We start from the raw sequence: 15,706 nt of genomic DNA, 5'->3' as shown, positions 1-15,706 counted from the left end.
GAAATTCTGAGTGAAACTGTGTTTTCCTATCTGTCTCTCTCAGGGAGCATTACCAGTGTGGAAGTCCAGGGTTTGTCCAGTGGCACCCGTTACTTTTTTAAGCTGGGGGCGTCAACTGAGATGGGGCCAGGGCCTTTTTCACCTGTAAAGGATGTTGACACCCCCCTTCAGAAATATGGTATGTGCCAAAAAAGTTCATGCAATATACAGGTGACCTTAATAACAAGAAAACAAGTGATGGTCATTTTAAGAGCAGTGGTAGCAGTAGTGAAGGTTGTTATAACAGTGGTAGGAGCAGTAGCTCAGTAAAGAGAGGTTCAATTTGTGAATGGAAAGAAAGAAGCAGTCTCAGCGTCAAGAGGGTTCAGGGATGCAACATGCTGAATGAGAAAGGGACAACACTTTGAGGGGCACAGGCATATCTGTAGCTTAGGACAGATAGAAATTTACTTAAAGTAGAATAAAGAGGAAATGCAACATATCGCTTATTTAATATCTTTAAATGCATTCAAATATTACAATACGTAATTGATGCCACGAAATGAATTGATAACATGATTGCTCAATTGTTTTAGATTTTTAGTCTATAGAATACAGAATATGAATAATTTTGTTTTTTATGATCGTATCGTGCGGCGTCGGCCTGTGTTTTCTATTACCCATCTTTGTGTTTGTGCAACTAACCTGGGGGTTGTTCAACACGTGTACGTTTTGATTGTTTGATGGATTAACTCCAAAGTGGCAGAATCAAGAAAACAACCTGCACCTTCGTTTTGTCCTCCCCGTGGCCAGGAGACCACCCGGACAGGAGGAAAGTGTGCACTGGGAGACAGACCCCCAGTCTGCAGCCGGCTAACTAAGTGCTAACTGAAGGGCCGGCCATCTCCTGGAGCTGCGCCCGCTCTCCTTCGGGTTAAGCAGCCTCCCGGTGGCGGGGCGGTCGAGACAGAAACACAAGTCATCATCTCTTTTCTGCCACTTTGAATTGAATCCAATAAACAAACTATCAACACGCACACAGACGCTGTATCTTCAATGTGATTGACAAGCCCTTAGGGCAGCTTTACATTCTTCGTCCTCCTACGATCCTCCTGGCCGTATTTTACATATTGCCTCTTTAAGAATTCTGAGATTCAAAATCGTACAGCAAGCCTTGCCATGCATTCACACACACTGACACACTTTCCCACCCATACCCCATGCTCACACATACACACTTTTCTATCACTCTAAAGTGGGTAATTTGTCCCTGCCAGCAGAGAAAGTTTAGCTCGGTAGGACACCGTTATTCGCTTCTCCTATTCTGGTGCATTGTGAGGAGAAGTGTGGGTATCAAGGGGCCTCATCAGCCACCCCCAGGGGAGATCTTTGAATCACTGCTCTTTGTGCAGAATTGCTGTGAAAAGCACTTTCTTTACTTTCATGTCACTTTGTTTAAAGCATGCAATCTCATTATACACTTTGTAATTCCACCAGGCAGCATTTTAGCTTTACTTTTTACATGATGAAATACTCCTTTTGTCTTCAAGCATAAATAAAGACCTATTCTGTGAACTATTATCCAACATGAGCCTGTCAAACTCATTGTAATTACAACCAGTTCATCAACAATGAAGATAATTAGGATTCAATTGGTCTGACCATTTACCGGTAAGCCTTTTTCTTCTCTTATACGTACTGAAGAAGAATATTGTTTCAAACATGCTATCCACCAACCTGTAGATCATATTTCTGGAAAATCTGAACATTAAACTTTCCTGATGCAATCAGCAGTGAAAATGTATTTGTGTTGTACCCAAACCCTTAATCAGAGGAACAGGTTTATTTTGTTCACATAGGCTGTAATAGTGTTGCCAGTGTGAATGGGGAGTGAGGTGGCTGGTGGGTGGTTGAGAGCTCCTGCCATCTGTTTCCTCTCCTCTCTATGTCCAGACTGCCAAAGACACCGAGCATAAATGAATAGCAATGAAGGTCTGCTGTCCCTAGTTGAATGTCGCCTCATATCTCTTCATTACTGTAACTTTGTCTGAAATGAAGGTCTCTATACGCAGTCTCATAACATCGGGCCTGAGCCAAACAGTATTTCAAACTCGGAATGCATTGTATCTTAGTAGTTTTTAAGATGGAGATATATGAGCCAGATAACAGCTACTGGCAACAGATCACATGTGAAAATCAATATGGCATATATTTCTTCCATGTGCGAACTCTGTTTTTCCCGGATTGTTGTTTACATTTATTCTAACAGTGTTTTTCTCCTATTCCATGTTGCCTGATATTTGAACAGAGCTGGACGTCCATGCAGTGACAGGCATCATAGTTGGTGTGTGCCTGGGACTGATATGCATCCTCCTCTGCATGTGTTTAAGCTTTCGTAATGGCAAACCAAGGTAAGGTAACTCTACAGTGTTGGCAGTCGTACAGAACCTCTGCACATTTGAATGAGTTTAATGTTTTACTTACTTACAACTGTTGTCTCAATAACTAAAAGCCAGCTAAAACAATCCAGGAAATTGTATGCGACGTTCAGACCTCTATATTACCCCAACTACTACTATCCCTCATCCAAATAGGGAGGTGTCTGGGGGCCTGGACCCCACAGCTGTGACCCCTCAGTACAGGCGAGGAGGCTGCCCCGTTTCCTCCAACGTGCCAGAGTGCAGCGATAGCCACGAGCTTGAGACACTGATGCCCCCGGGTGTCCGAGAGTCTGGTCAGCTGCCAGAAGAGGCCCCAGAGGAGCAGAGCCTGATGGCAAGTTCTAATCCGGGGAAAGGGGAAGATGCCCCTGCACCTGATCCCAAGGCCAAAACCTGCAAGGGGGAAGCTCTTCTCCAGATGGGCCTTGGATATTCTGTTTTTTTTTGTTACGTGGTGTTAGAGGGATACTAGTTGTAATTTGGTGCATCCACTGTCTTACAGGCTGCTTGGAATGGCTCTGTGAGTCATAACTGGGCCAACAGAATCACTAGATACAGAGACACCATAACAGAAGACTCTCCAACACTCATTAATGGAGCTCTCAACATGCAAATTACTGATAATGGCACGGTAAATGAATCAACTAAATTCTATGAAAACTCTATTTCAGCTATCAACCTGTCTCTGACAAGCAACTTTAGCTGTACACCACAAATCAAGTGACATTATCAATTGACTGTTTGCTAAACCACCCCCCTTATTTACTGTTGCTATGGCTGTCACGCTTTCTGTTCTTGCACAGCAGATATGCAGTATACAATGAGGGTCATCGGGGCAGATTTACCACTTGAAATGTTTGTTCATTTTTTAAACAACAGCTCCTTGATTTCAGTAACAGGTTCACTAAAACAGATTGGGCTGTTTTCCAGCTGACTGGTTTGAACAAAATTTCCGTAAAGGTTTCCTAAATATGCACTTGATGGCTTCATATATGATGTTGTGCTGAAGATAGAGGCTTCAGCTGCATGTCTCAGGGGAGAAGTTAGCAAATGTAAATGCTATCACAGTTAGCAATGCTATGGTATCTTCCCCAAATTCATTAAAAGAGCAGGATTGAGCCGCTAACCTCGCCCTGAACTCTGCTAACAGACCGTCTTCCACTTATTGTGAAACAACAACACAATGGATGTGCTAGTTCAGTTAACTGTGTGCTCCTTGGCCCCGGCAGCAACACTTACTATAGTGAGCAGCAAGCTAGTTAGTAGGACATGGTCATAATTGAAGCTTAGAGTTAGAGTAGATAGAAACAGTTTAATCCATTCCTTACACTTTTGCTCTGTTTTAGAGAGGGGAAAAAATATACAGCACTCACCTTTGACATGTGGAAACATATTGACAGGCCAGTTACAGTTCCTTGTCTAGGATTCGTCCATCACTGTTGGTGGAGGGGTTTAGCGAACAGTCCGTTGTGATTGTTGCTGATAGTTATGTAAAATGTCATCATACGCGGTAATTGTACAAAAAACATAAAATGTTTGAGTGACCTGGGTCGATCAACTGATAGAACAACCTGACGTAAAAGTGATACTGTTTTGTTGCAGGACATAGAAGACCATCTGTGTACATCCGTGTGCAGTAACCAGGTGGAGGCAGAAGTTATTGTTCACTCAGAGCTGTCAGACCCAGGAAGGGAGAAAGAGGAGGATGGCAGCGAAAGGGAGAAGGATTCTAACACCACCAGGGGACCCTCATTATCAGAGGACAGATATTCCCCTTTGAGTCAGCCAAGCCCACCAGGAGAAGAGAACATTTTCGAAAAACTATCACTGGCCCAAAGCCCCGTGAGTCTTCCCTTGATAAAGTTGGTGGCTAATCACAACAGGGAGCTACAAGGCACGGGAGACCAGCTGAGCGCAGACAGAGAGCCACAGAAGGACATGGGGCTAACCAACGGCTTCCACTCCCCAAAAAATGTGCGTTCTGTGCTGAAGTCGGAGCATCTGGAGAACGGGGACTCCGGACACTGCCCTTCGGCACCAGGGAAGGCCATCTCTGGTAGGATGTCCTCTGCCCAGTTTGTCAGCTCCGGCCTTGTCCACTCTACCTCAGCAGCACACAGTTATCTGTGTCCGTAGCCGCTGCATGTAGGGCAGCAACCCTTACACAAACAGACATCAGACTGATTTTCTTTCTTCTACGTACCCAGGTAGAATCCCTAGGGATTGTTTTTATGCACCTCATCATTGGATTCCTTTCTCTTCCGTGGAAAAGTTTCAGACGGGTCCTTGAATCCATTGTTTCATAGGTTGGCACGTACTGTATACATACACAGTATATTTTTAGTGGTAGAGTACTGTGTATGGTAATGCATTCCCTTGCAATGCAACCATATTTTCCTCTGAGTTTTTTCCTGTCTTTAGGAAAGAAATGAAAGATTTAACTAAACCAAGCAGATGGAAGTGGATTGAAGGAGGCTATTCCCACTGTGTCGCACATGGCTTTGTGCTATGAGAGAGCCTGGAATGGTCTGTGAGTGAGTGAGACAGGCTAACATCATGAACGGGAGGATCGGAAACTCCGGCTAGTGCCACTTTTAACGTGGCACTGAGGAGTAAGCCTTGAAGAAAATCTGCACACTCTTGAGTGTGACACCTGTGTCTCTCTCCAGCCTCCTGCTGTCTCAGGGTCCACACACACACACACACACACACACACACACACACACACCTTGAAACACGCACACAGAAAGCTCAAGTCATACAAACGCACCCGTAAACACACACACACACATTCCCTGAATGGAGTGTGGGGGTCTCAGGTGCCCAATTATTGTAGGTGCGTTCATAACCTCTGTATATTTCTATTCAGTGAAAGTACAAAACACCTGTCAAAATGAAGGAAATAACACTCAAAATGTAAAAAGAAAGAGTATACAGATTTGGTACACATGAAGTATTTTTTTCCAAAATGCCATATATCCACGTGGTGTGATGGTTTTTTCTTGACCAGGGACACTCAGTTGAAAAGTGATTTTTGCTATATTTTAGATGGTGTATATCTCATTTTGGAATCAAAGTATTGACATGTTTATGTTGCTACTGGTTTACTGATGTTGGTGGGATAACTAGAGAAGATGTTACGACAACGCATCCGTAGACCACTCTTCTAAATTGTACTCCTAATTAGGGATGCACCAATGTGATACTGTGGCATTAGTTGTCATTTAAACGTGGTATAATAATTTTCCTATGTGAAAAGCTTGCCATGTTTTTAATTGAAAAGGGGAACTCAACTTGACTCATGAAGTGTATCTGATTCCAGTTGTACGAGAACATTTCCACATAGCTATGCTCAGTACCAGAAATCAACATGCACGGATACATTTATCAGATAGGAAAGGAGTTTGATGGAAAAAATAAACAAAGTAAATCTGGTCCAATTTTTTTTTGACATTGACCCCAAACTGTTTAACTTATTATTTAAGTATTCGATCAAATTTCTGACCATAATTGACTGATAAATGAAGCTGAGTGTTTCAGTATTGGTTTTTGCAGTATAAACGGGGAACTGGTACATCCCTACTACGTATCAACAACACTACCTCATTTCTTTTCAGGACGGTTTCCAATGTGGTTTTATTAGTTTTATGTAACGAGCACCTTTTGAAATATTTTCTTAACTTTGATTTTACAGCCTTTGGTACTTGCAGAAGTAATCATTCGTACGTTCTTGTTACGTTAAAGGAATTCATGTTGCTTTAGTGCATTGCGGCTTCCTCTCAGATCTCTGAAAGATTGTATTGGTTAGTATTATGTTCCTGTTAAATCCCTACAGAAAACCTAAACACCCTGTGTCTTTGATAGGAAGCACCTGAAACTAAGTCCAGATGTCATACAGTTGCAGTTTTGGACATGTTCCAGTCCAACTAGCGCCTAGGGTTAGGGTTAGCTCAACACCTACAGCTATAACTATCCCGACGAGTAGTCACAGTGTCACCAAGCTTCCAGTCTCAACTATTTTGCGTGGACAAAGTGAATGTAATTTTGTGGCGTGACTGCCGCGCAACACTCATTGCCTGTAGGTGGCAGAAGTGTAAAAATGACAGCAGTTTTTGTTTGCCTGTAGGAGGTGATGATTGACTTGTTTCCTCATGAGAAAGAGTTTGTGAGTAAGTTACAAGCTGGTTCCATTAGGTGCTTCACATCAAAAAGTCTATTTTAAAGATAATAATACCAGACTTAAACCCATTTCACTTTTGGTGCAACGAAAGGATGAGGGTTACTCTGAATGAGTGATATAAACTAGATGAAATAATCTCGTATATCTGTATGACTTTGAGATAATGGCAAATTTTCCATGGTTGGGATCAGTTAATAATAATAATAATATTCACTTTAAAGATTGACAGAATTAAGCAGAGCTTTGAGTCCAGCCCTGTTGTACATAATGTCTCATCCTCTCTCAGGTGGCTTTTTTGTCATCCAGCAGTGAAAAGGGAATGGATAAACGCTTCCATACTGCCCATATTTCTACCCATGTCCGGTCAAGTGTCAAAATCTCACCAGCTCAACTCAATCACGTCAGCAACAAAAAATGTAAATTGTCCCTCGTGACATGCATTAGACACCCTGGACATGTTTCTCACCAACTGTTTTTTGTAAAACTCATAGCATTCTTGTTTGGGTTTTTTCTCAACAAAATGCATGGTTGGTACCTCAAAGAAAATTATTTTTTTAGCCTTTATGTACTTCACAACAAGATGAACATGTTTTCTTTGCTGCAGTCATATAGGGACAGAAGTGAATGTGTTTTTAGCAAACCTGGGTCAAACATCAATTCCAAGATCTTTTGGGGATAAATGAGTGAGGTTTGGAGAATCCGAATTTAGGAGAATTCAGATTTTTACCAACTTTCAATGACAAAAATAAACACCATATCAGACTGACTATTTGACAAACGAGCAATACAGCAAGCTGCTGCTGTACCACTCAACTCAAGTGACATCCATGTTTTACTTGTGGCCCCATTCAAATTAGTAATGCCAGAGCAGGTTTCCATCAGCTGTTAAAGGAAAACATCTGCTGTGACATCATTGATTTGGAAAGAAAGCAATGCAGTCGCAAGTTTTCGCCCCTGAGGTTTGATGATCATTTGCCCTTTATATGCAGTGAGCTGAAGCAAACCACCAAAACAATGTGTATATTTTTGATCCAGGTTCTTTACCAACACTGTTCTATGTTGATGCTTTCTCATCATCCTCAAATCCTGTATGTCCTGAATCCTGAAATACGCATGATCTTCTCAGAAGCATTCCAGTTTGATACCTTAAACATACCTCTCTCAGTCCAGGTCAGCCATGACGATACATCTAAAGAAGAGAAGTGCTAAAATCCCAGGCTCTGTTCCTGCTCTGCTCGGATAGGTTTCGTGAAGACCTGAGTTCAGTTCTTCCATTCACCATTTGCAGACACTGAAGCCTGAGCTGCAGTGTTTGCAAAGCGAACAAGTGGATGGAGGTCACTGACTCAGAGCCTTTCAGATAATGTTTCAAGTAAGTTGTCATTCACTGTGACGGAAATGAAATTGACCTTCCAATTGTGATTGTTGAAATCTTTTGAGTATAAAGTTTGAAAAGTTGTCTTTAATCCAACATAGGACAATAATTCAAGTTTTACTTTTAGTATGTATATTTCTAAATGGATGCAAAGCAACTATTGCTTTGCGTATAGCAAAGGTTCATGTAGCTGTCAAAGTCTAACATAGAATGATAGTTTGAAATCAAACGGTACAGTATAGAAGTATTCAGTATTAAAAATGAGGGGTTTCACAAAGCCGGTTTGCTTGTATTTCCAGTCTTGATGCAGTCGTGGATCATTATGGTACGTGGAGCCGACAGGGTCTGAAAGGGGGATACGCATAAAACCTGCCTCCAGCGTAAACGACGTATGCTCTCCTTATATGAGCTCTGTTCAATCTTTACCACTGACTTTTTAATAATGTAACTTACATTGTTTTGTTTGTCTTTTTGTTGGCTAGAACAATCAGATTTTGGGAGGAAAATTACTCATGCTCTCATTTCATAGATACTTATTTTTGATAATTTAGTTTATCGTCTTTTGTGAGGGATTTTATCAAACACCTCATTTTGGTAACTTGTTGATACTGCACATTTTTGTAATAAATAGAACATATATATGTAAGCATCCCATTTTGTGAGCCAAGAGAGGAAAGGACCGACTGTTTCATTTTACCTCGATGAGTTTTTACTCATTACAGGGGCCTGGATGCTCCAGTGTAGTGGTGAAGGGATCAGTGGAATCTAAATTGACTTTTACATTGCTATTTTGCAATAGTAGTTATTACTAAGCATTGTTTAAAGCATGGGCTCACTCACGCTTTAAACAAAAATCCTAGGAAAAACAAAACAGAAAAGTGTCTGCTTACTTTTTGATTAAAAACAACAGGCAGAAGGCTGAAGTGCTCAGCAGGGAGAAGGGCTAAAGTTACATCCTCCCCAGGCAGGTCATACCTCTCAGTGCAGACAGCCATTTAAAAATGATTCGTCTCTTCTCTACTCAGGTGCCCCATCGTTATATCAAATTGTAGAGGATCATGCCAGCATACTCAACATGTCATTTGATGTCACACAATGTCTCATTTTGTTCTTTTGGAAAGTAAATCAAGGAAACCCTTATGCATACATGATACATTGTTTTGTAGAAAATCGCTCAGTGTATTTCTGTCTCTCTGGCTTTTCTCTGTACATTCTGGTGCTTCGGTGGTGAGCTGCTTTGTCCAGTGATGTCACATTGTCTTCTACGCTAGTTGTGTGTGTACCAGCTCAGTCATGCTTTTCAGAATGTGTAAGCTCAGACTCTGTTTTTGCAGATACTCAAGACACCTTTGTAATCATTGTGTGCTGAACAAGAACTCATCCATGTCAAAATGTGCTACTGTGGGAGCAAATTGGAGGAGCACTTAGATTCGTACTTCTTTTTGGGCCATGAGCAGTTTTGGATTGTCATCTTTACATTTCTAGAAGTGCAATTTTCTTAGTCTGTAAACGACAGATGGATTACTCAGTGTTAGTCATGGCGGCCGTAGTAACGATTTGTGATAGAAACATTGCTTGTTCAGCGGTATCATCACAGGATAGGTATTCTTGTGATGTAGAAAAAATTCCACTGTTACCATATTTGAAAATGTCAAAACCCATAGCAACTCTCAAGTTGTCTGTTGAAACTACTCTTCTGTAAATAAAGATCAAAGAAAGAAAAAAGCAAGGGTCAGTGTGACTAAAAAAAACTGCTCTCTTCAGCCCAACTTGAATCGAGCTTTTGTTTTATTTTCTATCAATCTCTGTGTGACAACTAGGCTTCTTGGGTTATTTATTGTCATTTTCACCTTTATGTTAAAGATCAGTGTGTCACACCCGAGGGGCAGATCAGAGACTGAAACGCAGACACTGGAGACGAGGTGAAGTTTAAACTTAGGAATTTTTACTTGTCAAAAAAGGTCAGAAACAAACTTAAAGCGCCTCCAACGGAGCAGGGAAAAAGCTCCAAAAACACAAAAGAAAGGTAAAGGGATAAATCAGGAGCAAACGCTGGAGCGCCGAGCAAACAAAATACTGGGACAGACAGGGGAACGAACAGACAACCAGAACAGGGAAAACAGGGGAGTATATATGTGTGCGGTGATGAGAAGATTGAAGGCAGCTGGGTGGATTGGGCAGGTGAGTAGGATGAGTGCAATCAGGGGAAACACAAGGGGCAAAGCCTAAACCGTGTATGATATAGAATTTATACTGTCTTTATCCCTTTAAGGGGGACATTTTTCTCTGCATTTGACCCACCCCTGTATATAGGGAGCAGTGGGCTGCCAATGACAGGCACCCAGGGAGCCTGTATTGCTACTGGGTTCAGTGTATTGCTCAGGTACACTTCGACACGTGACACACGTCCCAGTCGGGGATCGAACCGGTTCCCAGATGACCTCTTAACCCAGTGCGCCACGGTTTCCCCCAAAACATATATTGTGTTGTGCAGGTTTACATTCATAGACTAGGTAAGTAACCCAATTTGTGTTTTGGTTTAGCTGTGTTTGACAATCAATTTTGCAAAAATGAATATGGTGGATTTGAACGCAAATAGAGGAAATTGAATGTAAGGAAAAACAACTAGCTGAGCTTGAACTTGAAATGGATGACGCTGATGGGTTAACATTATCGAGTCGATCACGTCATCGTGTGCACACAGAGAAAATGCTTGGCTACCAACAGGAAGAACTGGACAAATGAAAAAACACTCCTTTGTCTGTACGATCAATGGAAAATTAAAATCGGAACATCCAAAGAAAATTGAAAGAAAGACATATCAGCCCCTGAATTGCCTACAATAGCAGGCAACATTGAAGAGGGACGTTGATGATGTCATGAGAGCTTACAATGAAATAAGAGAGCGTGCCACACCATCCACTGAGCTGAGACGCAAGATCGATGCCTGTGAGGCTGTGACTAAAGACGTGATGAAGATAGTCATTGAATGCTTGTCAGCAGTAGATGGCGATTATGCTGTAGTGCATGAAAGGCACCGTCTCGGTCAGTCATTTGCCCACGACTATGCTTACTCTATATATGGCACTGCTTCTCAGTCAAGTGCCAGTCACCACTCTGAGTCAACGATCATAGCTGCGAAAAGGACTGATGCAGCCGCAGAGCTCACTGCCAAGGAGGCTCAGTATGAAATAATGCAAAAAGAAAGAAAGCAAAAGGTAAAAATAAGGATAAGGGAAGAAAACCATCGGAAGGAATTAGAAATGCAGAAGTCTGAATTACAGCGTCTACGAGGAGAAAGACACATGGAGGCTGCTCGTGCTAGACTGGAGATCAGCAACAGAGAAATCTGACAAGAAACTAATAGACGATCCATTCAGCATCATCACTTTCAACCATTCTATATACCATCAAAACCCTCACGTTGTAACACCAGTGCCCGCTGCTGACATATTCTGTCTAGCCCAAGCAATCAAAAACAGCATAGCCATAAACAGACTCCCAATACCCACAGTGTTTAGTGGAGACCCAATCCTGTATGTTGATTGGGCTTCGTTCATGTCCCTTGTTGACCGGATTTCTTCAGCTGATGAACTTTATTACCTTAAGAAATACGTCCGTAGGCCTGCTCACAAATATCTCAAAGCCACATTTTATCGAAATGATGATGAGGCATATAGAGATGCATGGAATAAGCTCAACCAACGCTACGGCCAGCCATTTGTCATCCAAAGAGCTTTCAGGGACAAGCTGTCAAAATGGCCAAAAAAGGGTTAAGAAAATTCTCGGACTTCCTCAAGTCCCTTGAGGATCGACGAACATACGTGAAGGATAACAAGCTGTGTTGTGGATGTGTGGAACCATATCACAGTGCCAAGGAATGTCACTTATGATGTATGTAAGGGAAGGTACCCTATCTGTCTCCACGATGAGAACTACAGAAGACGTGATGATAGAGAAAGGTCCATTGTTAACACAGCTCCAAACACTGCAAACAAAACTATAGCAGCCACAGCACTCAGCGTCACTGGAGGTAGTCAGTCAGGCAGTACTTCCATGATCGTTCCTGTGTGGGTGTCCTCTGCTGAAAACCCATCCAGGGAACAGTGTCCCAGAACACCCAGGCAGGTATTAGCAGGAAATGACAACGAGCCCTATGCCATCCTTACAGACTTGGGGTGGAGCATTGTCGGCTGCTCAACACCCATGCCTCGATGAAACAAAATCAAACCTGTGTCACAGAGTCACTGTAAAGGAACTCTCTAGCGTCACGCCGATGGATGTGATGGCGCCCTGGAATCAGACGTTAAGGACAACAAAGGACATGACAAGACTGTCTCACAAGAGGATCTCGTTTTCCTGAACAAACTCAAAGAAGGCATAAGGAAAAATGATCAGGGACATTATGCCTCTGCCCTTTAAAGCAAAGGCCACACTTACCTGACAACAAACAGCTTGCTGAAATCAGGCTCATCATTTACGACGGAGGTTCTACAGTTAAGAGAAATATAAGAAGGACTACACATCATTCATGAAAGAAGTCATTGAGAAAGGGGATGTAGAAGAAGTAAAGATAGATGGAACTCCTGGTGAACGATTATACATTCCCTATCATGACATCTACCACCCTAAAAAGCCTGAAAAGCTGCGTGTTGTGTTCGACTGCTCTGCGAGGACCATCGGAACAAGCCTAAACGAACACCTTCTACCAGGGCCAGACATGATCGGGGGTCAGACATTCGGAGGGAGATGTTCCAGAATATCAATGTTTGTGTTTTTCGTTAGCTTAGAATGAGCCTGTCAAATCAACAAAGGGGGGCGGGCCCTCTTTACGGAGTTTGGCGTGTTGCTTCGTCATGATGCTACAGTAGCGCAAAATGGACAAACCAAACACCGGCTCTAGCCACAGCCTTTCAAGTTTTTACATTACCCCAAGGCCACTGTAGTTCTTCGACAAGTTTTTGCGGTAATGTGATTAAGTGCAAAAACCGTGATACCACCAGCCGCTGTCTCACTTCCTTTGCTCCGGTGTTATTGTAGTAAGGGTGGCTTCTGAGCGAGACAAAAAGCATTACCATGGTTTTGCACTTGGTGGCTCACGTTATCGCTGTCTTGGAAAGGGAGTGAGCGGAAGGGTAAGCAGTTGGTTGCTTTCTGCAACCAAAACACTAGATTCCTTCAAAATCCAACGCACTGTGCCTTTAAAGAAATAGTCTGTGCTGTAAAACCACAATTTCTTGTTTTTACACTTCAGCTTTTGTACCAATTAAACAACAGAAATGTAGCATGTTAATGATTGAGCTTAAAAGGTGCTGGTAGGCAAAATGTGTTACCTTTGGGCAGAGGATAGATATTATGGGCTAGCTGTTCCTGCTGTTAAGCTAAGTAGCTGCTGACTGTAGCTTCATCCGTGCACACAAAAGTGAGAGGGTATTAGTCTTCTAGTATGTCGTTGTTGAGCTTTTTCTGAGTCAAGAACTCGTCAGCTCGTCAGCCGGTTTACATGCCCTCAGCTTTTCACTCCAGCAGAGACTCTGGGTAACTATTGGTCATGCTTAAATATTCTTTGATTAACCACCGGAGGGCAGTGTGATCCTTCCCATTGACTCTTGAGAAGAAGCATTGTAACCTGGTACCACTCCCATTTGGAGAGAGATTGCTGCCTGAGTTTTGGACCTCATGTGCTGCACTGACTTCACACCTAACTTGGCAGCAGGATTGTGTAGATATATAGTATATAGTACATTCTTTCCCTCCTCATTACTATGCATCACCTCAAGATAAGCAGCAGTGATAAAATAATTTCTCCATTACACCAATTCCCCCTTAGTAAAGGTGTGAGAAATATGTGTGCCATGTGTATATATTTGTGTCTTTTTGTCAGTCTTCTGTCTAGGTGTGCACGCTTGTGTGTGCATATGCAGCATGGAGTGGATGGGTCTGAGTATGTTTGCATATGCACGGGGGAGGCAGACAGACTGACACGGGAGAGGCAGGTGATGGAGATAGGAGGGCACAGAGCTAAGACAGGAGCAGTGAGGTGACATCACGCGGCAGAATCCCCAGAGGAGTTAGATAAAAGCTCTCGATGAGCGACAGAGGGGTCAAGCTCACCATCTTCAGCCACTCATCACTGTTAATCAGAGGGCCAGGCTCCTCTGCAGGGCTCTGAGAGAGGACACATATGCACAAACCTACACATGAACACACAAGATGCACTCGCCAATGCACCTGTCTGAATGTGTAATGTGTATTGTTAAAGTGTGAATTGTGTTTCCGTCCTCCAGCAGCAGAGCGGTCTCTGGGCTTGTTCAGCATGCCTCATATTTCATTGGCAGGCAAGAGGAGCGCAGCGAGACAGGTGAGGTGCAGTACAACTCACTACTTGTGGGGAAATGTGCGAAGCTCTTGAATCACTCCAGTCATTATGCCTCTTCCTGCTTCTGCTTTGGTAATATTGTACAGTACTACTACAGTCTCCACATTCAGCCTCAGTTCTGCATGTTTTCCTGAACTCTATGTGCCCTCTGACAGTTCAAAGCGTACAGTAAGACCCCCTGGGTTTGCAAGTATTTGTAAATATTTAACTTTTTGTGCCTGTGGAAACAAGTGGTTGTACTATCCAGTTAACCACAGTACATAAAAGAAAGTTCCGGTTCAAACTACCACGAGCAGAAATGCCACAAAAGTATAAATTAAATCACTGAACAACCCTCCACCATGAGATCCCAATGATGGCTTGTATTTTTAGGCATTATTTATTTAACATGACCATCCCGTCATATGTGCATTCGGTTTGAAATGTCAGTTTATTTATTTTTCAATATTGGCTTGTTCAATTTCAACCTCTTACACTAAAAGTCTGCTGCTGCCAGTGTTTGTGTCGGTGTACGACATGTGGCGATGGCTTCATGGTTACAGGTCTGGCGCATGACCTTAGCTGAATGCCATTCCATCTCTGCTGTCTTTCCTAATGTTTGCCTTTAAATGAAACCAGAAAAGAAATAGATTAAATACCAAAGAGTGTGTCCTTTGTACAATGTGCTCAGGGATACACAATATATCCTGCTCTGTGTGTCATTGATATTCAAGCCATTTTCTTCTCTTCGTGCCTCTCTCCATTCACTGTGTGCTGGCCACAATAGGACCCCAGAGGGGGAGCAGCTTTGATTCTACACCAGTTTTATATACTAGAACCTTTGGCAAAGTCTGACACTGTTATTTGAAGTGAAGAAATGGTGCATCGTTGTTCCCTTGTCCAGGCAAGTGAGATAATTGAATGAAGGATTTAGATTTTGTACAAAGACGAATGCCAATGTAGGATTTTTAAAATGAACATGGTGTTTTTTGATTTTTAGTTTTTACTTCTATCACTCTAATCCTTCATTTTCTCTCTCCTACTTTAGTCTAAACCACACAGGTCCATGGCTGATAAGGGCATGTCTTGAATCTGACAGCATGCCTGTCTCCCTGGCTGTACATAGGGCCAACAGTGAGTTGATCCAACTATAACTGAGAGCCAATATGGCAATAAAAACGTCAGCTTTGGGCGATGCATGTGGATTAAAGCCTGCATGGTGTCTGCCAGTTAGGGCTTGCACAGAGTGAAGTGCTGGCTCCTGGCCAACAGTCATCCGACAAGGCTTTTACTTGCCCTTACATTGTATCAAACTCTGACCTGATGTCAAAGCTGCAAGATCTTAAATCTCAACATAAAACCAAGCCTAGCAA

At 42.5% G+C, this 15,706-nt stretch overlaps 1 protein-coding gene across 1 annotated transcript in view; it reads left to right on the top strand.

Annotated features, from left to right (window-relative positions):
- The window catches only part of igdcc4 (immunoglobulin superfamily, DCC subclass, member 4), a 47,350-nt gene extending 41,301 nt beyond the window's left edge, over positions 1-6,049 (top strand). The window contains exons 16-20 of the mRNA XM_079281773.1: positions 44-178; positions 2,288-2,390; positions 2,574-2,754; positions 2,923-3,051; positions 4,023-6,049. Coding sequence (XP_079137899.1) covers positions 44-178; positions 2,288-2,390; positions 2,574-2,754; positions 2,923-3,051; positions 4,023-4,556 — 1,082 coding nt within the window. The 3' untranslated portion in view covers positions 4,557-6,049. The remainder of the gene's footprint in view (positions 1-43; positions 179-2,287; positions 2,391-2,573; positions 2,755-2,922; positions 3,052-4,022) is intronic.
- The last annotated feature ends 9,657 nt before the right edge of the window (positions 6,050-15,706 follow it).

Source organism: Melanostigma gelatinosum (assembly GCF_949748355.1).
Source record: "Melanostigma gelatinosum genome assembly, chromosome: 2".
In the NCBI taxonomy this organism is placed as follows: Eukaryota; Metazoa; Chordata; class Actinopteri; order Perciformes; family Zoarcidae; genus Melanostigma; species Melanostigma gelatinosum.
Note: the sequence above shows the minus strand (reverse complement) of the source record. Positions and strands in the feature narration are given on the sequence as shown.